Here is a 27,909-nt window from a genome sequence, read left to right as displayed (position 1 = left end):
AACTCAATTCCTTGAGCAAGGGATGTTTCAGAATTAAATTTTTTGGAAAATACTGTGTATTATAATATAATCTGAGTGGATTCTGGAGTGACAGCACTACAGTGAAACACTGCAGCAAAGTTTTTGAATATTTACTCTTAAGTGGGAAATACAAAGTCTAGAAATAGCCTTGTGTAAAATCAAACTTTTCTTTCTAGGCTAAGAAAAAAAAAGCTTTGGTTTTCAGAAACTTGAGGCCTTTGGAATTGTGAATAAGGATTGAACATGTTATAAGTTTGTAGAATGACCTATATTCAGTCTCCATTTTAAATGATTTTTTCCTTCATTCTTAAAATTTGCAGGTCAGCCCTTCATAAACCCAGATGGGAGTCCAGTTGTCTATAATCCTCCAATGACGCAACAACCAGTTAGAACCCAAGTGCCTGGACCTCCACAGCCACCTCTGCCACCCCCACCACCTCAACAGCAAGCAGCTAATCACATTTTCTCACAGGTGCACATGTCCGCAATTACATAATGCTAAGTTCATCTACCTTTGCATATTTGGGGCTATAGTCACTAATTATAACTGACATAGCCCAAGTAAGTATCTATTAGAACTTTAATGTTCTGCACCCATGATGTCCCACTCACTGCTCCTATGGAGAGGTTAACTTCAAGGGCTTTTCTTCGAAGGGAAGTTTTTATCTCATGATCCTGTGTGGTGAGTATTTTATCCCTGTTTCACAGTAGCAGGAAATGGACAAGAGTAATCAAAACTAAGATTATACATTATTCCAGTGAACAAAGTGAGTTGTTTTAAAATTCAATAATCGCTTATAAGAAACTGAGTTATTGCTTCAAGGTACTCTCTATTCCACCTACCCTATGAAAAATAAAGACAAAAATACTTGAGTTAGAAGTATCAAAAGCACTTTTAATAATATTTTGAATTTGTATAAATGTTTAGAGTTTCCACATATATTTTCACATTCAGGCTTTTCTTCTAGAGATGTGTTACTCATTCTTACTGGACTTGATTATTCCAGTGTAAACTTGTATTTTCATTCTGTCTTTTAAAAGGTTGTTATCATGTCAAAGACAGTTTGCACAGTTATTTGCACCTCTTTTTCCCTGGAAGACAATCTTAAGTATTCCATTAGTGAGAACATGGAGAATATTTTGTGACAGAAGTATAGTGGTAAAGTTGAACTGGAGAAGTTTTATTAGTTTTGTTCACAGGTTAAATTGTATTACAGGAGTGAAAAATGTATGAGCAGTTTGATGAAGTTATCACATATTTTTTAACTAATTAAAATAATTCCTCCTCTGGCAATTAAGACTCCTTATTAGGCAAGGCAGTTTCTCTGAAGTTGGACTTGTAGGTGTTTTAACTTCCCAACTTCATTTGCTTACGTGCACTCAGGTAGATGTTAGACAGAATAAAGCTCCCTCACTGTCCTTTTCTGTCTTGGTTTCATTTAACTTGGTCTTGAAGTGTTTCTCTTTAATTTGCTATCACGTGGTCGTCTTGAAGTACTATATATTCCATCAGGAGTTTTACAGGGCAGATTTTCATTTGATTTAATTCAGTGGAAATAGCCTGGCAGCTTCAGGAAAAAATCCTAAGATTTTATCTACAGTTATATATTTCAGATTATTATCTCTGAGAAGTAGCTTTGTCTGGTTTAGTTTCAAGAGACAGTCCTAAAAGATAAAGGCAGCTTACTTTGGAAATGATGTCTTAATAGACTATAATTTGAAATCTTGGGGTATGTATCAAACTCCATGGCTGGTTTTCCTGGCATTGCTTCAGGTGCTTCTGGTAATTTTTCATTGAATACAAGAATAGATAATTGATGAACAAGTGATAACTCACTAACGATCTTTTGCACTGAGATAATCCATCCATGAAATTTCATCTAACCAAACAAAATAATGCTGTGATTTCCAAAGCCTTCAGATGGGCCACATTCTTGAAACCAGTCACTTTAAGTGAATGCTGTTTTGCAGCCAGGTGCAACTGAAGTAGAAAAAAAGGACATGCTAAGGCTTTTTCTTTTCTAAGAGTTGTCAGAGTTTCACTTCGATCATCCAGTCTCCCAGCCCACGTTTTTCTCATTACCACTTGACACTCTGGCAGACATAAACTCATACCCTTGGTGCTCATACTACTCCTCTTTCTCTTATTCCCCAGCAGACTAAAGCTTTTGTTTCATCTGACAGTTACATAGTAGGTTAAGTTGTCTGGAAGAAAGTTGTGTCTTTATCGTTGTCTGACTTAATAACACAGTGAAGAGCTTGTAGTTTGTAGTTTTAAAGCTGCTGCACCGCATTTGGTGTGATACATGCTGTCATCCATTAGGAAGCTTACTAATTTCTTTTCACTAACCTTCAAGAGGTTAGTGAGAAATCAGTGGCTGCTCTTTAGATCTTTCAACTTTTGCCTTTTTTAGTACTTTAACTGTAGTTTTTTTGTGTTTTGTGTGTGTATGTGTGTGTAATTCTAAACTACTCTAAGCCATTCATTGTTTAGAAACTTGATTTTGTGGTGGAAGGGCAACTCAGCATTATATGTATTAATCATAGGAATTTCTCCTTGTCTAGATTATTCCTTGAGTAACCTTATTTGGTTAATTTTGCATTTCTAAAGTATACTCCATGGACTGTAGCCTACCAGCCTCCTCTGTCCATGGGATTCTCCAGGCAAGAATACTGGAGTGGGTTGCCATTTCCTTCTCCAGGAGATCTTCCCAACCCAGGGATTGAACTCCGGTCTCCCGCATTGTAGGCAGACGCTTTACAATTGTAGGCAGATGTCTGAGCCACCAGGGAAGTTGTTAGAGTATACTCTTCAAAAGTATTGTCCAGAGAGAGATGCAAAAGTTAAATGACTGTATGCGGGTGACTTAAACAGATTGCCACCTGTATGCTGGATTATGATAGTTGTTAAACCAATATGTATATTAGTCCTTTGTAACAAACTACATAAAGGTAAGATTGGAAAACTAATTTGCCTATCAGCCAGGTTTATTCCCTAAAATTTAAATATGATTGAAACTTCTTTCATTCTTCAGTAATACCTGTGAGCACCCTTGGGAAACATAAAACTTGATTTTTTTTTTTTTCCTGATATGCAAGAATATTTTCTTAGTAAAATTTCAAAGAACTTCAGTGGATCTTTGTACAAGTTTGAACTGCAAGGATCTGCTTATACACAGATATTTTTATTTTTCCTAGCACGTACATACTACAGTATACATGATCTGTGATTATTTGGATCCGTGGACTGTAATCTGCAGATTTAGGGCCAGCCATATTATACCCAGATTTTTGACCCTGCAGAGAGTCAGCGTCCCTAAGCTCTGAGTTGTTCAAAGGCCCAGTGTAGTTTCTCAACTTCTAATATTCTCTCAATAAAAATTTTTAGTTAGAAGAAAGCTGTATGTATCTTTCTTATATAGAAGAAATCTATTTGTGTGTGTGTTTTCTTTAGGCTATTTGTAATGGTACCTACAGTATATTTTCCTTGAAAAATTGCTAAAGTTTAGGCACTTTGGTCCCAAAAGAGTAATCATGCCTTATCAAATAGAATACTTGACATAGATATTATGTTTGTTATACTGTTTGATAATAAGAATAGCAGAAAAATTCTATTGCTTAATGTTTATATAGCTAAGTAGAGCAGGCCCTTCATCAAACCAGGAAGAAAGAATAAAGGGGTTTGCTTTTACTGACCTAGCCCAAGGGTCTTGTAGGATAATAACATTTGAAATCTCTAAATTACCTGTTGCAGTGAATCAAATATTTTTATGAAAAAATTATTTTCTAATTATGTTTTGAATTTAAATATATGTTCTCAGAAATTTTCTATGTAGAGTTTCTTCGCTTACTATTGTTTTTGTTGTTTCCTATATTGTTTTTAAGATGACTTTGTAGTTTTAAGCTATTGCCAAAAAACTGTAACTTTCCATTTTATGTAATTCTTCTTTAACATTTTATTCTGACATTAACACTGTTTGCCAACCTGTTATTCCTTAGCCTATTCGTCCTCTGCAGCCCTCTTCACAGCCTGTTCAGTACTCTACAGCCCCTTACCCATCCCCGCTCCTGCCAGTCTCACCCACTCAGCAATACTCCGTGGTACTATATCTCTATTCACCTCCTGCGTTGTTTCTATGGGTGTATGTGTGATGAATACTTGTGAATGTGATTGATGTGGTATGTTCTTTTGTGATTTTCTAAAGTCAGGGATACATATATTTTGAAAAAGCATTTTTTAAAACTGTATTAGAAATAATTTATTATGTTCCATAAAATATTTGTTATATTGGCTTATTTTGGCAATTACATAAAGCCTAACATTTTCCTTGTTTTTCGTACTGAAATAATCTTCAGGTCCTAAGATGTTTTAACTACTTTTCTTATTGAGGCTGGTGCAGATCTGTGCAGTCGTGGGGTGGCAGCTTTCATCTGGGTTTAGACTTTCTTTCCCCACCAGGTCTGATAAACTTAGTATCAGTCATTGGGGTGAATTGGAACTTCCAGTTTCATAAGACATCAAGATCTCTAGGTATTTAATCTATGACTAAGTAATGGTACTTCCTTTAATCCAAAGCATGCCCAAAGTGATACCTCTCAGTAAGAGCTCAGTAATGACCATCTCTAGTTAGTGAACATATGGGGCCACAATATAAAATACCTCCTGCATAGTGCCTAAAATGAAATAGATATTCAGTAAACGTTAATTTCCTTCCATTAAGTTGAATCTACCTAACCACCTGTACTTTTTCCCAGTGATGCTCTTACTTTTCAGACTATACGGTCATCACATTTTTAAATTGCATCCAGTTAAATTATAAAATGTCTCTTAAAATCGCTCAACACTTTTTTTTTAATGTTTTGTTTTGTTGAGGGTGTTTTTGTTTTGAGCTGTTAGGCAGCCTTATTTACCAGCCTTGGCTCTGAATGATTTTCAAAGATCACTTTCAGTCTGAGAAAATGAAATTTTGCCAGCATTGAGAAGGTTGAGAACATTTTTTAAAATAACGTAAAAGCCTCAAAAATGTTTTGAAAAATGGCAGATCGTTGGAGTAAGAGAATGACTTTTTCAGCAAGATGACTGTAATGGTGGTATATCAATTATTATGGTATTTCTTTTTAAAATATTTGGACATATTACATTTTCATTACAGCTGGTAAGCATTTTTAGGTATATTTTCCTCTTCTGAAGTTATTCATTGAATTAGGTGGGTAGTGCTGGACTAAGAACAACCATTTGAGAAGGGTAAAGCCATGTCATGTATTTTCAGTCACTAAGTCAGGTTTCCTTTTTTTCAATCCTTTATCAGCTCCATAGCCTTACTTTACTTTGCAAAAACAAGCAGATTATAGAAATTGCAGAAATGTCAACTTTGATCTGACAACTCAGTTGCCACAATTTTTTAAGTAATTTTCCTTTTTTCAAATTTTTCCTCTCAGCAAAATGTGATGCACATTGTTGCCAGTCTGGCTCCTTGAAAACAAGGGAATGCTATTTTAACCCCATTGTAGTCATTTCAGTTGATACTATGTAGACAAGTCAGAATTGGTCCTTACTTTGTTGAGTCAGGTAAATATTTGTCAGATAACATATAGATTGTAGCCTTTTCTTGACACCACTGCCTGCTCTCCAAGTAGCAAAAGCAATAGGAAACTGTCACCTGGTTTACATTTGCCAGTGGCACCCCATTCCAGTACTCTTGCCTAGAAAATCCCATGGATGGAGAAGCCTGGTAGGCTGCAGTCCATGGGGTTGCTGAGAATTGGACACGACTCAGTGACTTCACTTTCACTTTTCACTTCCATGCATTGGAGAAGGAAATGGCAACCCACTCCAGTGTTCTTGCCTGGAGAATCCTAAGGACGGCAGAGCCTGGTGGGCTGCCATCTGTGGGGTCACACAGAGTCGGACACGACTGAAGCGACTTAGCAGCAGCATCTGATTTAAGGAGTAGACCAAAAAACACCAAGGAAGAATAGAATTGACAACCAAATTATTTTTTTATTTTATTTTTGAGATTAGAGAGAAGATCAGAGAGGGTAGATTATGAAATGAATATTTCTGCTACTATATTTGATCAATAGGTATGGGAGGAAATACAGAAATGCATAGAACCTGACTCTTACCCTCTGGGAAGGACATTAAAGGGTAATTAGTGCCACGCCTGGCTAGACTCCTGGTCTTTGAAGTCTTTTCAGAAAATGTTAGTTGCCTGTAATAAAAAGTGTGCCTTTAATCTTATTTTAAATAAGTGTATATTCTTATTTTAAATAATTGTCTTCATTTTTTTATTGTGAAATATTGTTATACCCTACTCTTTTCTGCATGCTATACATTTCCATGTGATATATTTTATAAGTAATTTGTGTTGACAGCATTGTAATATTGCTACCTTCCTGCCTCAGAGTTACAGTTTTCTTGAAGCTGTTCTTCTATTAAATCATGCTTGTTGTAGATATATAATTTCCATGATATTAATATATACTGCTGCAACTCTTCTTAAAATACGTGAAGTATTTTTCTTTGATAAGATTGGTCTGTGTTTGGAAAGCTTGCTGATTTCTGACCTCTCCCTTTTTCAGCAGGACAACCTTGGGTCTCAGTTTAGCCACATGAGTCTTGCCCGCCAGCCATCAGCAGATGGTTCTGACCCTCACGCCACCATGTTCCAGTCCACTGTTGTTCTTCAGTCCCCACAGCAGTCTGGTTATATCATGACAGCAGCCCCGCCGCCGCCGCCGCCGCCACCTCCACCTCCTCCCCTACCGCCTGCCCAGCCAGTCCCTGCTCCGGGCTACTCTGCCTCTGGCCATCCTGTCAGCCAGCCAGTGCTCCAGCAGCAGGGGTACATTCAGCAGCCCTCTCCACAGGTGCATTGCTTTTTCGTCTTCTAACTTTAGAGAACTTGATTTCAATTTTGCGCGGAGAGACTTTGTGAGAACGTGTGAACGAAACTTGTCAGCCATCTTCCCTTTTGGACTAAAATCCATTCTAGACAACCACATGACCAGTAGATACTTCAGTTGGAGGGTTAAACTATGTAATCTTTGAGTTCCCTTCTGACTCTGAGAGGTTTGTTTTGTTTTAACTAGCTTAAGAGAAACACAGTAAAGTAAATGCACTATGAAAATAAAATAGTATTTTTTAAGAAGAAATAGATCAGTTTGGGGAGAATTATCATCTAAACACTGTTGAATGGCTTATGCAAAAATATGTTACCTCTCTCCATTTATTTAGATCTTCCGTAATTTTTTGTCAATAGTATTTTGTGGTTTTCATTGCACAAGTATTACATATAGTTTTTAAAATATATCCTAAATATTGAATGTTTAAAGTGATATTCTAAAGGAGATTATTTTTTATTTTTTAACTGCTAATATGTAGAAATAAAATTGGTTTTTGTGTATTGATCTTTTTATCCTTATCCTGCAGACTTTCTAAATTTGATTGTTCTACTCTTTGCCTTTTGTTTCTCTTTTGCCTTATTTCATTAGCTAAGTGCACCACTGTTGAATATACTCACAGGAGAGGGAAGTAAAATCTCTAGAATCCATGTATTAACTTAAATATGTTTTGAAGTACCTATGCTTACATTGTTCCCAGTCTTAGGGGTAAGCTTTCAGTCTTCCAACATTAACTGTGAAACTATCTGTGGATTTTTGTGTGTGTGTGTATACATTTCTCTTATGTTCCTGGTTTGTTGAGTCTTTACCATGAATGGATATTAATCTTATAAAAAAAATTTTTTTTCTGCCTCTATTGAGGTGGTCGATCATGTGGGGTTTTATTCCCCTTTACTCTATTAGTACAGTGAATTACTCAGACTTTTGAATCTTAAATTAACCTTTCATTTCTGGAATATACCTTATGATATATATGTGTCATGATATAGTTATTTTTTTTGTATATCACTGGGTTTGATTTGTCAGTATTTTCTTACAGAGTTTTGCGTGTATTTTCATGAAGGATACTGATCTGTCGTTTCCTTACAAGCTCTTTTTCAGGTAGTAGTGCTCAGGGTGGTACTGATCTCAAAATGAGTTGAATAGAGTTCCCTCCTTTATTTCCTAAAGGAGTTTATGGGTTTAGCTCCTATATGTAGGTCATTTATTTTGAGTTTGATTTTGTATGTGATATGAGATAAGGTTCTAGCTTCATTCTTTTGCATGTGTATATCTCTTTATTCCAGCATTACTTGTTGAAGATAGTATTCTTTTGTTTTTTGGCACTGGGTCTTTGTTGCTGCATGCAGGCTTTCTCTAGTTGCAGCAAGTGGAGGGTCCCTCTCTAGTTGCAGTGCATGGGCTTCTCATTGCAGTGGCCTCTCCTGTTGTGGAGCACATGCTGTACACGCGCAGCCTTCCGTAGTTGTGTCACACAGGCTCAGTAGTTGTGGCACACGGGGTTAGTTGCTCTGCTGCATATGGCATCTTCCCGAACCTGCATTGGCAGGGGGACTCTTACCCGCTATACCTCCAGGGAAGTCCAAAGATATTATTCTTTACCCACTAAATAATCTTGGTACCCTTGTTGAATGTCAGTTGGATCATAAATGTAACAGTTTATTTCTGAAGTCTCACTTTTACACTGTTTTATACTATATCTATCTTTATGTCAGTACTACACTATTTTTATTACTGTACCTTTCTAGTAAGTTTTAAAATCAGGAAGTGTGAGTCCTCCAAGTTTGTTCTTTTTCAAGATTGTTTTGGCTATTTAGCTTACTGTGGTTCTTCATGAACTTGAGGATGGCTTCTCCATTTCTGAAAAAGAGGCCTTGGCATTTTGATAGGGATTGCATTGAAATGGCACCCCACTCCAATACCCTTGCCTGGAAAATCCCATGGGCGGAGGACCCTGGTGGGCTGCAGTCCCTGGGGTCACTAAGAGTCAGACACGACTGAGCGACATCACTTTCACTTTTCACTTTCATGCATTGGAGAAGGAAATGGCAACCCACTCCAGTGTTCTTATGTGGAGAATCCCAGGGACGGGAGAGCCTGGTGGGCTGCTGTCTCTGGGGTCACACAGAGTCAGACATGACTGAAGCGACTTAGCAGCAGCAGCAGCATTGAATCTGTAAGGTTGTATTGTCATTTTAACTGTTATATGTTCCAGTCTTAATGAGCATGAGATGTCTTCCCATGTCCTTAGGTCATCTTTAATTTCTCTCATATTGTTTTTGCATTTAGTATACTCTCAGTGAAGGCAATGGCACCCCACTCCAGTACTCTAGCCTGGAAAATCCCGTGGACGGAGGAGCCTGGTAGGCTGCAGTCCATGGGGTTGTTAAGAATCGGACACAACTGAGCGACTTGGCTTTCACTTCTCACTTTCCTGCATTGGAGAAGGAAATGGAAACCCACTCCAGTATTCTTGCCTGGAGAATCCCAGGGACAGAGGAGCCTCGTGGGCTGCCGTCTGTGGGGTCGCACAGAGTCAGACACAACTAAAACAAGTTAGCAGCAGCAGTATCAACTGAGTATACGTGTTTGATACTTTTGGATCTTCTACATCCTTATTTAATTTTTGTCAGATTCTTATCAATAGATGGTAGTGGTTTTGTCTATTTCTCTCTCAATTCTATCATCTCGTATTATAGTATTTGAATGTATAATCTTCCCAATGTATTGACTCATACTATTATGAAATGTTTTCTGTCTCTAGTACTGTTGCTTGTCTTGAAACGTACTGTAATCTGAGTTTAATATAGTGACTTAAGCATCCTTTTTAAAAATAGAAACAAAAAAAAATTATATTGGAGTATAGCTGATTAACAATGGTGTGATAGTTTCGGGTAGAGAGCAAAGGGACTCAGCCATACATATGCACGTATCCATTCTCCCCCAAACTCCCCTCCCATCCGGGCTGCCACATAACACTGAGCAGAATTCCCTGTGCTATACAGTAAGACCTTGTTGGTTATCCATTTTAAATAGAGCAGTCAATACCAAATTTGATTGTAAAAGTGTAAGTGCATTCTTTCGATTAGCACTTAAATAATAGGTCTTACTCCATTCTCTTGTATGCACCATTTATACTTAAAGTGTGTCATTCACATTCAGTATATAATTGATATTTGCTGATTTATTCAGCCTGATTGTTTAGTCCTCTTATCTGTAAATATCAGTTGACATTGTTAGATGTAGATTTATCTGTTACTTCCTGATACCACCAGGAAAAATTAAGTAATCACATGTGTATTATGTCTATAGTGTTTCAAAAATCAAGAAATATTACAGAAAATTTGGAAGATTCTTGGCTTATAACTGATTCAGGAATTCTGTGCTTGTCTGGTTTCCAGACAAAATGGGCTCTCTTTAAGAACTCCACAGATCTCTGTTCTTTTAGAAGTAGCCCAATCAGAAGAGCAGAACTTGAGAGCCCGTGAACCTAATGAAATTAACTCTCCACATTCTTCCATATCAATGGATTAATTGTTTATTCTTCACCCCAAACCAGATCAGATTACGTTTAGAGAAATTCACAACTGATATAAATAGCTTTGGGGAGAAAACTAAATGAGGCTAGTCTTATTGGCATTTTTTTCCAGCTTTATTAAAGTATAATTGACAAATAAAATGTGTATTGACATTTTAGTTTGCATTAGAAATATGAGAAAAATTAAAGAATGTAATCAGTGCTAATGTGAATGTGTAGGAAAGGATAAACTGACTTACATAGGTGGTGATAGCAGCTCAGCAGGTAAATTGAATGAGCTCCCGATACATGCTTTAACCAAAATGAGTCTCAAAAACAATGTTAATTGCAAAATAAGCTGCATGAAGTTATGTGAATGAGTGCATGAAAGTTGCTCAGTCATGTCTGACTCTTTGCAACCCCATCGACTATACAGTTGATGGAATTCTCAAGGCCCGAATACTGCAGTGGATAGCCTTTCTCTTCTCCAGGGTATCTTCCCAGCCCAGGGATCTAACCTAGGTGCAGATTCACCCGCTGAGCCACCGGAAAGCCCATGACGTTTATGTAGAGTAACCATAAATGTGCGTTTTTAAAATTCTCAGCAAGTCTATAGTAGATTACGTAGATGATTGATAATAGGTTACACACACACAGACTCTAGAAGTTTAAAAACATTTATGCAAATGATATACACCAACTATAAGATAATGATGCTTTTTCTATGGCACGTAGAGCAAAGGAATGTTGGAGTGAGCCTTGAAATATTTCAATAATAGTATTTGGTTTTGTAACAGAGAGAAAAATCTGAAACAAATATGACCAAAAAATTTAAATCTACTAAATCTACTAAATCTAATTTAGTGGGGAAATTGGTATATATCTTTTGTTATGTATACTATATGTTTGAAATTTAAAAAAAATTTTTTCAGTTAAATTTAAAGCAAAGAAAAATCAGTTTTCAAATGATTACTGATGGGGAGAATCATTACTCATTACACTCTGATATTTCTGACAGGGGAAAAAAAGATTTCTATTGCAAGTAAAATTAATTATTTTTCCCTCAATCCTTATTCTAGATGCCAGCCTGTTACTGTGCTCCAGGCCACTACCACTCTAATCAACCTCAGTATCGCCCAGTCCCTTCGGTCCATTACAACTCACATCTAAACCAACCACTGCCACAGCCTGCACAGCAGACAGGTGAGTAGAATTCATGAGGTTAGGAATTCTTAGCTTTGAGTATTGATGTTTTTTTCATCCTGGTTTATTTCCGTCTTACTATTAAGGTACTGCCAAGGTACTGCCACACTCAGTCAGTCAAGGATTTCAGATAGGTGAATACAGGTGAATATGCAAACGAGTGAGAGGAAAAGAGTAGGCAGATCTTAGATGAAAAGAGTGGGCACCGTCCAGAGAATACCACACTGTCAGGTTTCCATGCTCAAGACTTGGGAGCCACAATGAGGAGACTGCACCAGGTGAGCAGCTTCGCAGTGCTGACTGCCCCTGTAGCTGCAGCCTTCACTGCATCAAGACCTACAGACAAGGCAAGTTAAGATGTCTGCTGAACAGGTAACCCAAAACAAGGCCCCAGATGACCTAACGTTGCTTGAGAGCTCTAGCCTAGTGAAGCTATTTTGGTGTCTTCGTCTCTGTAGGAATGCCTTGAAAGGATTGATGTTCTTACACATCTCTTTTGTGTCTTGTTTTTCAGTTTTCTGGTTGTGTAGTGAAAGTATATTTAAACCGAATGCAGTCTAATCCTAAACATATCAAATGTATTAAAACTGAAAAGATTGTTTTTCTTTTGCCCCTTTCAAATTTTCTCTAAGCCTTCCATGAAAACAACTATGATCTCAGTGTAAAAGCTATCTTACTAATTTTGCTGAATTCATTTCTCTCTGTGCTTTCCACCTAGATGTGTACTTCTGCCCCAGATGTTTAATAAGGTATTCTTTTCAGCCTTTCATATAACTCTAGGTATTGAAAGAGAATTTTTATTGGTTTCTTTGAAGCCTTTTTAGCTGCTTGTCAGCATTTGAAGGTGCTCAGACTATGTCAGCATGATTGCTGAGGCCACATAACCCTACATCTGTAGTGGACAGTTTCTTGCTCTTGATAACATATGTGGCCTTTGATGGGTTCCACAATTTCAGGAGAAAGACATCTGCCCTGCGTGGTCTGATGAGAGAAGAGTTCTTGCCTCTCCTCGCTTGTGCAGTCCTCACTCATCATCAGCTTTACCAGATAAAACTCTTACTTACCACCTCAGCAGGGAGACTTCCAGGGCCTCAATCTGTTGCTCTCAGGAGCTGTCTTGTACTTAATGTGTAGGTTTTCCCCGTTTTTGTGTTACTGGCCTTATATTGTATGTGTGACAAACGTTCTTCCAAAGCATGTTGAGTACACACAGTGGTCATTTTGGCCAACTTAGAATTTGTCCTCTGTCTCAAAATTGACTCCCTTTAATTTCAGGGTTTCCTGAGGTTTAGTAAATACATTCCACTTCAGCTGGTATACGCTCTAATTTTGAAAGGCATCAGAAGCTCTCCCTTATACCTGGAGACATTGGTCATGACACTGCTCACTAACTAAATACATTGTTGTTTTATTCTAATTGAAATTGTTTCCTGAGTTTCCTGGACCTCCTTGACTGACTTTTCATATCATAATTATAATAGTTTCTTATTTTTTATATCCATAATTATAATAGTTTTTTAAAAAACATCATATTTATTGTTTTTATTATTGTTTTAATTTTTATTTATTTGTTTTTATTATATTTATTATTTATAATACAGGTTATATTGGTTATTTTTATTATTTTATTATTTTTATTATTTAACTTATTACATTTTAATGTTTAATTATTTTATAATAATTTTATAACGCAAATTATAATACAGATTACAGCTAATGTTATGATAGTAAAAAAAGAAATGGCCTTTTCTTTCCCCATTCAAATACCTTGCGTGTGACTAATTAACTTATTAGTTCATTAGTATACCCAGTTAATGAAGCAGGCAAAGAAACTTTGTTTTGTATTTATGTGAGCTTCTCAGTTTTGTTCTTTTTCATGGCTAAATTTTATTCTTCTCCATTGTCAAAGTGCCTGCAAGATTAAAACTTTCCATCACAGTTTGGACCACGATGTTCATGCAAATGCTTCTCTACCAAAAATATTCCCATTTATTTGAAAATGAGTATAAATGCCACACCTCCCAATTCAGGGCCAGAATATCTACATAACAGATAACATGTGTTCATTATCAGTGATATTTTAATTGTTGGGTTTTTCTTAATGCTGGTGGTTGTGGTGGGAAGGAAAGAAACAATAAGTCAGATTGCATCTGGACAGTACAGGCACAGAAAAGTGTATGTGTCTGAATGAATGACTTTGCCATTGTGTTTGACTCTTAAAAGAGTCAGTCACAATATTAATATAACACTTTATAACTAGAGTTGGTTCCTCTAGTTACTTTATGTAATAATATCTTCTCAACTCAAACTTAAGGTTCATGTCATTCAGTTTGAAGATTAGAAGAGAAATAAATCCTCAAAGCACCCTTATCTGAAAGGGAAAAAAATAGTTATGCTAATAAGTAGGAAAGAAAATGTCAGTCGTGCCAGTGCCACATACTTGGTTGGTCATTATATTGAACCTTTGTATGGAATTTGTAGGAGCTGGATGATTAATATATATAATCTAAAGACTTTTGTGGTTAGCCAATGATTATTTTTTATGTCTAAGCTTACAGAAAAAAATGTGCATTTGGGACTTCCCTGGTGGTCCAGTGGTTAAGAATCCGCCTTGCAATGCATGGAACATGGGTTCAAATCCTGGTCAGGAAGCTAAGATCCCATATGCTGCAGAGCAGCTGAGCCCAAGCCCAACTAGAGTCTGTGCACCACAACCGAGAGCCCATGCACCGCAACTAAGCGCCAGTGTGTCCGAATAAAGACATTTAAAACCAAAGAAATGTGCGTTTATGTTTGTGTGTCTCCTAACAGAGAAGCAAAATGCACTGGGAAATGGACACGGCAGCTTTTTGGTTCTGATTTTCTTCTTACAGATTTGAAGCAATTTATTCTCAGTAATTTACATGTTTGTATGTAAACATTATACTTTCTGGTTTTCCTTTTTCTTATATTTGTCTGTATTCCACCATCCCCATCGGCTAAAATTAGAAGTGATTTTTCACATCCCTTAGATAGACTTGGGACAATTTATTGCCACTGAGGCACAAATAAGTAATTTTTAAATGTTTGTATATGAATAAAATTTTGCTCTAAATTAACAAACCCAGTTGAATCAGATATTCTCAGATCAATAGGGTATGAGCAATATAAACATAAGATATTCTATTATTTTCCCTTTTGAGGGCAGGAAGGAAGTTGGGGAAATATCTCAAGGATTGGTCTTCCATCCACATGCCAGAGGACTGCTATAGTTACTGATCTCCTTGACAATAAACCCATCTATTTGGGGAACTGAATTGAAATCAGTACTAACATTACTGCTGGGGAATGAATGTACAAATCTTCTGTTATGAATGTGAAACTACTATGGTCATTAAAACAAGGTTGAAAGGTTGAGTCAACCCCTGTCAACAGAATCAGAAGAAATTCTGGCTACATAAGGCCTCTTGGACAATGTATTGTATAAAATGAAAGAAAACAAAATAGGAGTCAAATCCTAACAGCCCTTATTTGTATTTAACTGATATTAGGTATATCATTTAAAGCCTCTAGGTTTCAATTTACTCACTTGCAGAGTAAGGGAGTTTTGCTAATATGTCTGTTGAAGCCTCTGTGTACCCTACAATTCCATAATTCTGTGTGTCTGTCTTAAATAAGTCATTTCTAGTTCAGAAAGGTAGACTACTGGAAGATTGGTTTGCAATAGCTTAGTGCCTACTGCTGTAACAGAGCCATACAAGCAAAGATTTTAAAAGATGTGGTTACTTGCCAGCTGCAATAGTAAGAATTTGTTATCTTAACCCTTTACCATAAAATGTACAGCTTGAATACTATGAAGTATATGATAAAGAAACTTCCTGCAGGTAGTAATTACAGCAAAGATTTTAGGTTTATGAGGCCTGGCTGTTCTCTGTTTAGCTGCTTTCATTCTTAGGACTCTTTTGAAAAGTTTGCAGCTTCACGATATATGTTTAATATTTTGCAATAATTGGCCTTGTTCCTGAGCTGTTGGATTCGGGGCCGTAGCACTGTCTGAGAGGTTTACATTTCTCACAGTGAACCGGTCTCTTTTTCAGCTGCTTCCTGGCTTCTTTTTACTCAGGTTTCCACTGCTTTCTTTTCTTTTCTTTTTTCCCTTCTTCTTTCTTTTAATGCTATATTAAAGTGTTAACATTTGCTTATATTTTCCATTAATTGTAATGCCTTTTAATCATGCTTCATACTCAGAAATAGGGATTTCAATTTAAATGACAACCTTGGCTTAATATAATTTACCTTTTAAAAATTCATGAAAGCTGTTGCTTTATTTTCCGAAGAAGAATTGAATGGCAGATTGCTTTTGATTGGAGCTTTTCTTAAAAGTTTAATGTCCTAAGCATGCCAGATTCATTAGCGAAAGTCAAATACATCTTTTCCCCTATTACTAAATAGCTTTTTAGGAATGTTATTACGCATGCCATTAAATGGACTTAAGACACATAAAAGCATTTGAAGGTATTTGAAGGGATATAATTTAATTTTTTTTCCAAACTGTGATATTGTATGCATGTGGGAAGCAAAAATGACTCCATAAAGCTAAATATCATTTTAGTTTTGCAACCTCTGGTGAATTCAAAGATTATCAGTGCATTATACCTGTAATCTTAGCTTTCCAAGCAGCAGACTACAGTAGGGTCCTGTTGACCACAACCACAGGAAAAACATTTGTTAAGATGACCAAGAATAATGGCAGCTTTGCAGGGCACAAATTTAAAAGTAACCAGGATATGAAAGACAGGCAAGGAAGAAAGGATCCTATTGGATAAGCAGAGGAGGGGTGATACTTAATAACGTGTAAGTTATGTCAAATAGGGACTCTAGCTCCAAGCCATTTACTGACAACTATTGACTTGAGTAATAGGAATTTTGTGTTTATATTACTAGGTGGTAGTCCTGGCTACCCTTGTTTTATCGTTGATTCTGTAAGCATTTCTTAGTATTGCGTGACCAGCACAGACTCAAACATTGTATATTACCTACAAATCCACATATTTCCCTTTTCCCTTCTTCATTAACCTGCCGCCACTGGAGCCAAACGTATCTGGTAAGTACCCATAGATTTCCTTGAGTTGTATACCCTCTTCCATAGGACTGTCATTTAAATAGCTTTGACCTATAACCTGTATGAACCTGTTTTTATTAGATTAATATTTTATGTTTGTAATTTTGTTAATTTAAGGCACAGGAGTAGGGGAGCAGAGGGTGATAGATAAAGAACAGCAATTGTGTGCTGGTGTTAGGTTAATGTGTATTCTTCCACATTCACCTAACAGACTTATCCTTAGTTGAATTTGCCTGCTCACTAAAATAATGCCACAGACATAATACAGATCAGATTACAAACTTGAGATTTTGATGATTTGGAAATGGTTTTCATAAATTATCTTGTAGATACCTGGTTACAATTAAATTTGGAGTTGGCAAAATGGCTCACCCAGGAAAGAAAAAAATCTGCCCTGAGAGCAGTGCTTCTGCTGTGCAAATTCAGTCTTGAAAAAATTTAAAATACCGTTAAATGAAATAACCTTATATTTATGACTATTCTGACTAAGCACTTCTTCAGTTTCTTATCTTTCTGATTATGTCTAATCCGTATTATTAAGATTGCTTTCCTTTAGCACAAATGATAGTTCAGGTCACCTATATAAAATAAAGCTAGCCTGTTAAAGCCTGTGCAATTCTTTTCTGCTGAGCACCGTGTTTCCTTCTTGCTCTTTTCCCTGCTGAAGTGAAAGAGAGAGTTAAAAATAGAATATTCTTTGGAGCCCCCCGGGGAAGTGCCTGAGCCATCAATTTGTATTGTCCTGGTTCTCTCAGCTTGCAGAATTGATTGTGGTTTCCTCTGAAAGTGCTGGAAGAAATGGGATAATATTGCAAAACTGCAGTCTTGTAACAAAGGAGAATGTCAGTGTTAAATAACACTTACACTGAAATCTGGGTGTTTTATTCTGTTGTTTGATATCACATATAGTGGCATTGCTTGCTTTACAAAATAGATGCTTTCCTTACAATATTCAGAAATTTCTACAAGAGATATTCTATTTTCCTCATACACCCAGTTTAAATCCATATTTGTCACAGAGAGGATTTTTTTAAATTAGATGTACTGAAACACTTCATTGACAAAAGAATAATTTAGGTAGTAACCAAATTAGGGATGTATTGAGCCTCGGAATACTGGAAATACTCTTGTAGTATTTTTAAAACATAGCAATACTTTTCATTCTCAAGAGTCTACTTTACCCTTCCTAATCTTCACCCTTCTCCCTCTTTTCCAGATCATTGGGGTTTTTTTTTTTCTCATATTTGACAGTCTTCAAACTATACTTTTGAACATATCAGAGCTATGTCCCTCCCCTCCTTTGGCCTGAATTAGATAATGAACTTGAACCACAGTGCCACTTCTCTAATAAATGCCACTCTGTAACAGTGATGCTGTGAAACCTGAATGTTTAAACAAAGGTTTAAAACAACGCTTCTTTAAGATGTAAATTTTATTAAGCAGGTGTGAATAAAGTGAGGCATGTCTGTTATTACATGGTTCTTAATGTTGCTAATACACTATTGTGGTTTTGTCTTGCATAAACAGTACTAAGGTTCTTACCTTTAATAGTAGAATGATGGGCGTTTCTTTCTTCCTTGTTTTGGTGCTTTCTGACTGAATATTTCTAATTTTACTTGTGATTATAGTAACTTTAACCAACATATATCCCATGGTCTTATGTCATTCGAAAAAGTCCAGTAATCTTTTTGTAGCATTTAATATCATGTTCTTTAGAGAGTATACTCTAAAATTGCATACTTTTTTTAACTAGTCACTAGACTGTTTAAGTATTGGAATGAACGGTCAAACACTTAATCATGACTTCTGGAAAAAGTCATTCAGGCACCTTTCTTAATGTTGTAGAATTTCCTTCCTAGGATACCAGCCATGCAACGTACCAAATGCTAAATAATGCTTTTTCTTCTTTTTAAGCTAAAAAGATTTCTAAGGTCCTGGTAGCTTTCTGTTCACTATGGTTCACACCTGGTGGATTTCCCCTCCTCTAATATAAAAGTAATGTAAAACTTATTCAGTATGTAGAAAAGAGCCATTCCTTCACAGGAACTTCAAGCCTTCACCCCTGTTACAGGACATGCCCCCGTATATACATGGTGTCCAGGTTAAAGCTGGCATTGCCCCACTGAGTAAAAGCTCACTTCTTGGCGCAGGAACTCAACATTGTGGAGGGAGGAGCCAAATTTATGAAAATTCTGCTAGAGAAATCTGTGTATTCATCTGGAATGTGGCAGTAGAGTATACATCTTGAACAAAGGCAGCCTTTGAAGCAAAATAGCAAGCCTGGAATCCAGAGGAACATTGGAGATTGACATAAAATGCTGAGAGGCACAGACCAGGGAACATAGAAGCTGAAATACGACCCCATTTGAGCCTCTTTTTCCCCTTCCCAGTTGCTTTATGTCCATGTGAAATCATATTATACTGAGGCAAAGAAGTGTAACCTTGTAGTTAGAGGGCACAACCCATGCATCTTGGGAGTAGTGGGCAAAACAAATGAAGGAGAGAGGGGACATTATGGACTGATTGAATAAACTCTGTGACCTTTAGCCTTGTTTTTAGCCATAAGTTCTTTTACCTACAATCTAGGCTAACTGCTTAATAGCCTTTCATTGTGATTCCCGTTTTGGATAATACTTAATACTCACAAATATTGACCATGTACAATAATTATTTGTTTTCCTATAATTAAATTGCTGTTGAGACTCAGGTATGTGAAACAGTAGTAAAAATCTTCATTAGCCAAAATGCTCAGACAGTGGAAGGTCAGGCATTTCATGTTCTGCTGGAGCAGTATTACTATAATACTCTGTCTGTGTCAACATCTGTCCCTGAGAAAAGTAAAGATTAGCATCAGGCTACTATGTGCAAATCCAGCTGCAACACCTAACAGCTGTTAACCTTACGCAAAGTGTGAGCTTCTCTATGCTTTTGTTTTTTCATCTGAAAAATGGGGATAGTAAGAAATAGATTGAAGGCAGAAGAAGGGAACAACAGAGGGTGAGATGGTTGGATTGCATCACCAGTTCTATGGACATGAGTTTGATTAAGCTCTGGGAGTTGGTGATGGACAAGTAACCATGGCATGCTGCAGTCCATGGGGTCGCAGAGTTGGACACAACTGAGCAATGAACTGAACTGAAGATTTCATAAGATTGAAGATTGGGAGCATGGAAAAAGTTCACACATGAACGTGCTTAGAGTAGTACCTAAAACCTAATAAATGTCATGTAAATATTAGCTACTAGTTGTACCTTGTGCTATCAAATAAATGATAATTATTTAGTATTCTAAATGAAAACACATGGGTGTTTGGGCTTTGTTTGTGTTTGGGCTGGATTCCACAATGGAAACCAAAAGCTGATTATTGTTCTGAAATACTTAGTCTTTTTGTCTTGTTCACTTCGTGATACGTGCCTTCTTCCTAAAAGGCAATGGAGAGTTCAGAGTCTTTTTCTTATCCTTTGATTATTAACTTGCTGCTGCTGCTGCTGCTAAGTCATTTCTGACTCTGTGCGACCCCATAGACAGCAGCCCACCAGGCTCCCCCATCCCTGGGATTCTCCAGGCAAGAACACTGGAGTGGGTTGCCATTTCCTTCTCCAGTGCATGAAAGTAAAAAGTGAAAGTGAAGTCACTCAGTCGTGTCCAACTTATTAACTTGAGGTAGGTCTAAATATGTTCTAAGAAAATCTCCTTAAATACTTCCTTCCCACATAGCTTTGTAAAATCCCTGTTGTTTAGCTGTGGAAACATTGCTTTGGAAAAGGTTTTGAAACAATGTGTCATATGGCCCATTTCTATAAATATTGGAAGTGGGAATGTATGTTGCTGTCTATGCAGAAAAAACAAGGCTAGCCATAAATACAACATGTAAATAATATTATCTGCAAGTTATTGTTTTACAAAAATGGTTTTTCCACCCTGGTTTTTTCCCTTTGTTGTATTTTCCAAATTCTCTTTGATGAAAACCTATTTTTTAGTCAAATAAACCTTTTTCAAGGGTATTTTTAATGTCCCTTCATTCCCCGCAGCATTGTTTAAATTAAACCTTCATTTCAAGCTTTACATATTAGATACGAGCTAAAACAGTTCTGTTTTTCCTTATCAAGTACACACTGAGGTGGCTATGCGTTTTTAAGGGAAGACTTAATGAGTAATTCGTGAATTCTGGACTGAGGTTAATTTCTGTTTATGGGATCAAGTTTTATTTTAATGAGAATGCAAGTATGTTTAACCTTACTATAGACATGTTACCATAAAACTTAAGTGTAACTTTTGCTGTCAAAAGCCATTCACTAAACATGAACAGTGAGCCTGTCAGCACATAGGGAGCTCCTGGTTTTGTATAGAAACATCAGTTCAGTCACTCAATTGTGTCCGACTCTTTGCCACCCCAGGGACTGCAGCACACCAGGCCTCCCTGTCCATCACCAACTCCTGGAGTTAACTCAAACTCATGTCCATTGAGTTGGCGATGCCATCCAACCATCTCATCCTCTGTCATCCTCTTCTGCCTTCAATCTTTCCCAGCATCGGGGTCTTTTCAAATGAGTCAGTTCTTTGCATCAGGTGGCCAAAGTATTGGAATATAGAAACATATATTATTTTGATTCTATTCTGTTAAGAATATATTTTTCCTCACTATTTATTTGGTAAATATAAATGAGTGGCCAGTTCCTTGGCTTATTTGCTTAATAGTTGGTATGGATATTTGGGGTTTTTTTTTTTTTCCCTTTAAACAGGGTGGGTAACCCTACCCTTAGAAAGCAGTATTCAGTATTGTTGTTTTTAAGGTATACACAAGCCATGAGAGAACAGTTAATAGGAACAATTTTATATTACCTGTCGAGTTTTAAGAAATATGGATTAAGGCAATAAACAAAATTATGGGAAGATTAATAGGAGAGCTTCTTGGGAAAATATTTTCTTTTTAAGTGTTTGGCATTCTTATTTTTAATAGTTAAGAATAGTTAAGAACATGTTCCCAGTTTATTTATGCTACCTCTGAATGAAGTAGTAATATTAGTTATTTTTCTACTTTCACAGTCTTTAAAATCTGGAACTTCTTAATGGTTCTCATTGCTCTTCTACTTGTAAAATCTTTGATTCTCTACCAATATTCTACCTCCATCTTCCACTTTTCTCTTTAAGTCCAGGCTCAAATGTTAGTACCTCTGTTGATATCAGCCAGGACTGATTTCTCCCTCTTGATTTCATAATACCCTACGTATTCTGCTATTCTGCTATGGTGTCAGGACTGAGAATGCCCAATTTCAAATATAGGGACTGTGTTTTACTTACCTTGTATCACCCTCCAGGCACAACTTGAGCTCACAGAATCCTTATACTACCCTCTAACAAATGAGGTGCTGGAATCAGATGTTTTGGATTTTATGTTGGCACATTTTCAAAATGTGATGTTTGTGTGCAGATAAATACATCCATTCGTAGGCATGAATATTAGTGGAGATAAGGTTGCATTAAAGAATAAAAATACCACTGGAAATTTATTAGTGCAAATTCCAAGCCCCCCTATTAGACCACTGTGTCATGGTATCTGGAGCTACTGATTGAAGCTTTCTATATCAGATTTTTTTTTCATAAGAGGGAATTGCAGGCAGGAAGCAAATAGTGAATCTCCAAATACTGACGTATTTAGATAAAGGAAATCAGAACCACATTTGCACATAAATTGACTTTTTTTTCCAAAGTTTTCCTTCGAGGCAACCTATAACTCTGAATACATTTTGAATAAAATACAAAAACGTTATGAAAAACATTTGAGTTTCTTAGGAGACATGACCATTTAAGTCAAATTATGTTACAGTGAATTCTGCTAGGTGTTGAGATTTTTCTTTTTAATTTAGTGGACTGTGATTCTGACAAGTCCATTGTAAGAAGTTACTTTCCCAGTGTATAAAGAGCTATGCCTAAATTATGACACTGCAGTAGATGCTGTGTGGGTGTTCAGAGGTGACATTTCCGTGACAAGAAGGGATCTTCACATCGCTTTTCCATTCCTGCCCTTTATTTTCCTAGGAGTGGAAATGTGTCTGTGTATGTCTTGATGGTATTTGGGCTTGGAGAGTATGAATTTGAAATGATTGTCATGTCATAAACTGAAAGTAGAGTTGGATGTCAGGTGTTAGACTAAGGAGCAAGAAAGTTTATTTGTCTGCAAATTTGAATATTAATAGGAATTTCACAGGGAGAGATGTTTAGGAAATAGCATGTTTATAGTCACTTTATTACCTATAAAGACCATGATATACATTTTTTGGGAAAGGTTGACTGGTGAGAAGTCATTTGAAACATGGCAATAAAGCACTGTTGCCATAGAAATAGCACCATTTTATAAAACCCTTCATTATTAAAGGATTGATTGTATCTGTATTTTACTTTGTTGCTAATATGTTGCTTAGTTACCAAATATGTTTTGTATTCATGTCTTTAGAAAAGGGTGATGCTAAATTTATTCAATTATTTTAGTCATTGAGAAGAATCATTAAGACTTCAGGCAAGTATGCTGATATCATTGTCAAAATCAATACCTGAAATGGGATCTTTGCCCCTCCTGTTTTAGGAATTAATGAAGATAGAAATAAAAACTGGTATTTATAAGATAGCAAAATAGATCTATGGTATTAGAGAAATCATTTAGCTTACCTTTAGTTGTAGAAGTTTGTACAGGCAATGCCGTCATTTGGTTTATCTTTGTAAAACCTTTAGATTCCCTGGCTAGAGTTTGGTTGTTTTCTTTAATCTGGTTTCTTTTTTTATAAAGAAAAAAGAATTTGTGGTAGTTTCTAGTAATTTATATATGTCTTGAGCTAATTAATTTACTTAAGGAAACCCTTTTAGGGTCAAGAAACACATGAAATTCATATTCATTACTCAGACCTTATTGTGGAGTCATTTAAATAACTAATAAATTCATTTAATAAAAGTATATTTATACTCTCAAGTTAGTAAAGTTATCAGCAGTGTCTCAAGTTTAGGAAGAACTGTCTCTTTGGTGTTTGATTTATGAATTTCAGGCAGATTGCTTAACCTCTCTAATGATCAGTTTCTTTGTTAAGTAACCTTAGTAATAAGGAGATAATCTTAAATGTTGCTAGATAATTCCATTTTTCCTTGTGCCCTGGAGACATTCCTAATATAAGGATTCATATCTTAGTCTGAATTTTCAAACATACAGCTTTTCTATAAAAGTCATCCCACCTTCCATTATTTCCAGTCTCTAAAAGGATTAGTTCTGCCAATAGCACCTCAAAACTCTCCATTTTTTAACCAGAGGTCCTGCATTTTGCTTTTACACTGGGCCCCACAAATTATGTAGACAGACCTGGTCCACAGAAAATTATTTTTAATATCAAATTGTAATATATGCCAAATAGTAATTGTCTGTGTAAACCAAGTCTTTGGCCCTATAAATTTCCTCAAGTGCAAAGGAAATCTTTGAATACAAATTTTATTTGAATGTTTTGGGGTAGGGAAGTGCTGACTGACTTGGATTACCTACATAGTAAACCTTTTAAATGTTGCCTGTCATAATAGAGGGCTTTTGAGATTTGCTGTTTAAACAAATTCTGTCATTTTAGAACTTGCTTAAAATACAAAAACATACTGCTAGTGAAATAAATTCAAAGCAGGATTTAACTCACTGTGCCATTACAGGTTATCAAGTTATGCCCAACCAGCAGCAAAACTACCAAGGGATAGTTGGAGTTCAGCAACCCCAGAGCCAGAGCCTCGTTGGTGGCCAGCCCAACGGCATTGGAAATCAGATTCAAGGAGTGGTCGTCCCCTATCCTTCAGTGCCATCATATCAGGTACGTGGCCACTCTACCTGCGCTGGCTAGGGGTGATTTTCAATAAATAAAATGTGGGCTACTTTCTTCTCTGTTTAATGTGGGGAAAGGCTTCTGTAATTCGTAACTTTATAGTCTTAAAAGAGTTTTATTAATTGTTACGATTTTGTTCTATCCTCATTTTATTGCATTATTCATTCACTTCATTAATTTTTTGAAAAATATCTGAACCATATTAATATTGTGCAGTAAATTTTTCTGGCCCTGTTTGTGTTTCCAACTACCTACATATATGAGCAAATATCTTATTCTATTCTTCAGCTCCTTACAAAGTCTCTTGAGGAGAGAGTGGAACAGGAGGGAAAAGTAAAGGTATATGTAGGTGTATGAAATAGAGTAGATTATAAATTAGTGTTTATTGAATAAAGAATGTACAATTTCCCAATCTGGAATTGATATCCCCCCCCCCCATGAAGAAAAGAAATAGTGTGTCTTGTATTGAAAATGTCATGCATTTTAATTCATAATTCTCAAGTAGAAATACCTACTGTTTCGTTAATATGTTAGATTTCTTTAGCCCATACTGTGTCACATTTTCAGACATTTATTTTATCTTCCTTTACCTTTCTGGAATGACTTCCCTGGTGGCTCAGACGATAAAGCGTCTGCCTACAATGAGGGAGACCTGGGTTCGATCCCTGGGTCGGGAAGATCCCCTGGAGAAGGAAATAGCAACCCACTCCAGTATTCTTGCCTGGAAAATCCCATGGACTGAGGAGCCTGGTAGACTACAGTCCATGGGGTCGCAAACAGTCGAACACAACTGAGTGACTTCACTTTACCTCTCTGGAATAACCTGCGAGTGAGTTTGTTTTCTTAGCCTCCCGGTTTCCTATAGTGGAGTCTACTGTTAAGAAATCCAGAGGCTATTTTCATTCAGTCCCACAACGTAAAAATAATCAAGTTAGGAAGGTAAATGTACATGTATTTCATCTAAGGACAAGTCAACAAATTGGTTATAACCTACAGACCAGTAACTGAAAGGATATGAAACACAGCCATGAATAAGTTGGGGACTTAATACAGAAGAGAAAGATATAAACCTTTAATTAGCTGTTAAAAGAAAATTATGGGCATAAATTAATTAAGACATTCTGAAAATAGGGCAGGATGTGAGCAAAGGAGGTAGCATATTCTGTGAAATTCCAGAAAATGAAAATCGTAATTAAAATGTGAAATCGTCAAGGACTTTTTGAGCACTAAGAATATGTCTAGTTTTGAAGCCCTGTGATAATAGAAAGCAACTAAGGAATAAAGAAGGTACATTATGGGAACCGATTTTGCATCTTCTCTCACATCCTCCTTGCTTTTTACTATGGTTCTCCCTGCTTAATGGGCTTCCCTCTTAACTCAATTGGTAAAGAATCTGCGTGCAATACAGGAGACCTGGGTTCGATTCCTGGGTCGGGAAGATCTCCTGGAGGAGGAAATGGCAATCCACTCCAATATTCTTGCCTGGAAAATCCCATGGACAAAGGAGCCTGGTGGGCTACAGTCCATGTGGTCGCAAGAGTCGGACACAACTTGCGAGTAAACCACCACCATCCCTGCTTAAGTGGAGGCCCATGAGACTGCCCATCTCCCACTTCCTCTGTAGCTAGACATTAGACAGGATCACTACCAAGCCAAGAACTCTCCCTTCTCAAGACCCTGTTCATGCTCCCTGCCTACTCTAGTCTGGCTAGCATCTGTCAGATACCCAGGCACCACGTAAATAAGATCAACCTTGAAATATAAGTTTAAAATAAATTATCTCCTTGTTATTATAGTTTTTAAAAATGGAGCTAGATACTGGAAGTGTTTCAGAGCTGAGACAGTTGTTATAACTTCTATAGCATACTTTATACAAGGTACATTTTCTCATGATATTTCACATAATCCTTATATTGGGTAAATGATCGTGAGAAATACTGCCCTGACAAGTGATGAATGATAGCCTGCTTCGTTTTTCCTACCACATTTGGTTGAAGCTAGGTGGTGATAAACTCATCTAAATAATAAGCCAGAGGGAATTCCATGGCAGTTCAGTGACTAGGACTCCTTACTTTCACTGCCAAGAGCCTGGGTTTAACCCCTGATCCTGCAAGCCTCATGGCTCAGCTGAAAAAGTTAAAATAAATTTTTTAAATAAAAAATAAGCCTGAAAAATCATCTATTTAGTAGAGTGTTTTCTACAGCTGTACCTTCTCAAGTACCATTTCCTCTCTTTTGGTATTTCAGGTGTTTTCTTTACCATTAGTTAAAAATTTAATCTGTAGCTTAAATCATCTAGATTGAGCTGTGTCATTTTTCTTGGATCTACCTAGCATATACACTAACTTAAATACAGTCAAAAATAATGATAGAATGTTACACTGCTTCAGTAGACAAAAAGACTGAAATATATTTTGTCATATAAAATTGAGTGAAATCAAACCAGCAACGGTACCTTTGCCTTTGAGCCAAATTGAAAGCAATTCAGAGGTTACTGTGTATTTTGAAGGGACTGTAGGAAAAACCTAAAAGTTAATCATTAACTTATAAATCACAGAGCCCAGATACAGAGAATCATGAAGTGATTGAAGAACTGCGACTCTGGAGCCAGTGGGCATGGGTTCAAACCCTGACTTCTCTTCTCGGTAGCTGTACAACATTGAGCAAGGCTTTAACCCCTTCCATAAAACAGGGATGATAAAAATACCTTCTTAGGCTTGTTAGCAAGACTTGATGTAATAATATACATAGAGTTCTTGGAACGGAACTTGAACATGGTAGTAAGTACTCAATAATGTCAACCTTGACTGTCATCACCATTAACTACTGTCACTGTCATTGACACTACCGTTGTTGACATCAGCATCAAACAAGCTTTTACTGACCAAAACCACTGTAATGTGGCACACGTGTAAATTACAAAACCCTTATGCCATTGTGGGTTTTATTTTAGATAACTATGGAAACTGGAGAAATGAATCCATTATGTTCATATGGTTTCTATGTAGATACTGTAGAAAACAGAATTGAAAGATCTGCTGTTCCTCAGATACCTTCTGTACTAGATCCTGGAAATAGAAATTATAATAGCCCTCCTGAGGTGAAAGAGACATCCCATTTTTGCAGATAATGAACTCTGGGGCCTCAGAAGAGTTAAGTTATTTGCCCAGTGTCACATGTACAGTAAAGTTGATGGATCATTATCACATCTAGATATCTTAAGCTCCGAACCTCATACTTCCTGATCCAGTGTATCTCACCAGTACTCTTACCTGAGTTTTACTTAGATCTACCTGAGGTAAATGTTACTATTCTTTCCA

The 27,909-nt window shown here is 36.6% G+C and overlaps 1 protein-coding gene across 15 annotated transcripts in view; it reads left to right on the top strand.

Annotated features, from left to right (window-relative positions):
- The window catches only part of R3HDM1 (R3H domain containing 1), a 95,684-nt gene that overhangs the window by 40,114 nt on the left and 27,661 nt on the right, over positions 1-27,909 (top strand). For 9 of the 15 annotated variants that reach the window (XM_069577696.1, XM_069577693.1, XM_069577692.1 and 6 more), the window contains 4 exons: positions 342-493; positions 6,604-6,891; positions 11,521-11,644; positions 24,423-24,577. In XM_069577696.1, the coding sequence (XP_069433797.1) occupies positions 342-493; positions 6,604-6,891; positions 11,521-11,644; positions 24,423-24,577 (719 nt within the window). Of the gene's footprint in view, positions 1-341; positions 494-4,020; positions 4,123-6,603; positions 6,892-11,520; positions 11,645-24,422; positions 24,578-27,909 lie in introns of all 15 variants that reach the window. The other 6 variants (XM_069577697.1, XM_069577695.1, XM_069577694.1 and 3 more) reach the window with 2 other exon arrangements.

Source organism: Ovis canadensis, chromosome 2 (genome assembly GCF_042477335.2).
Source record: "Ovis canadensis isolate MfBH-ARS-UI-01 breed Bighorn chromosome 2, ARS-UI_OviCan_v2, whole genome shotgun sequence".
In the NCBI taxonomy this organism is placed as follows: Eukaryota; Metazoa; Chordata; class Mammalia; order Artiodactyla; family Bovidae; genus Ovis; species Ovis canadensis.
The sequence above is the reverse complement of the archived record's forward strand: the minus strand, read 5'-3'. Positions and strand labels throughout refer to the sequence as shown.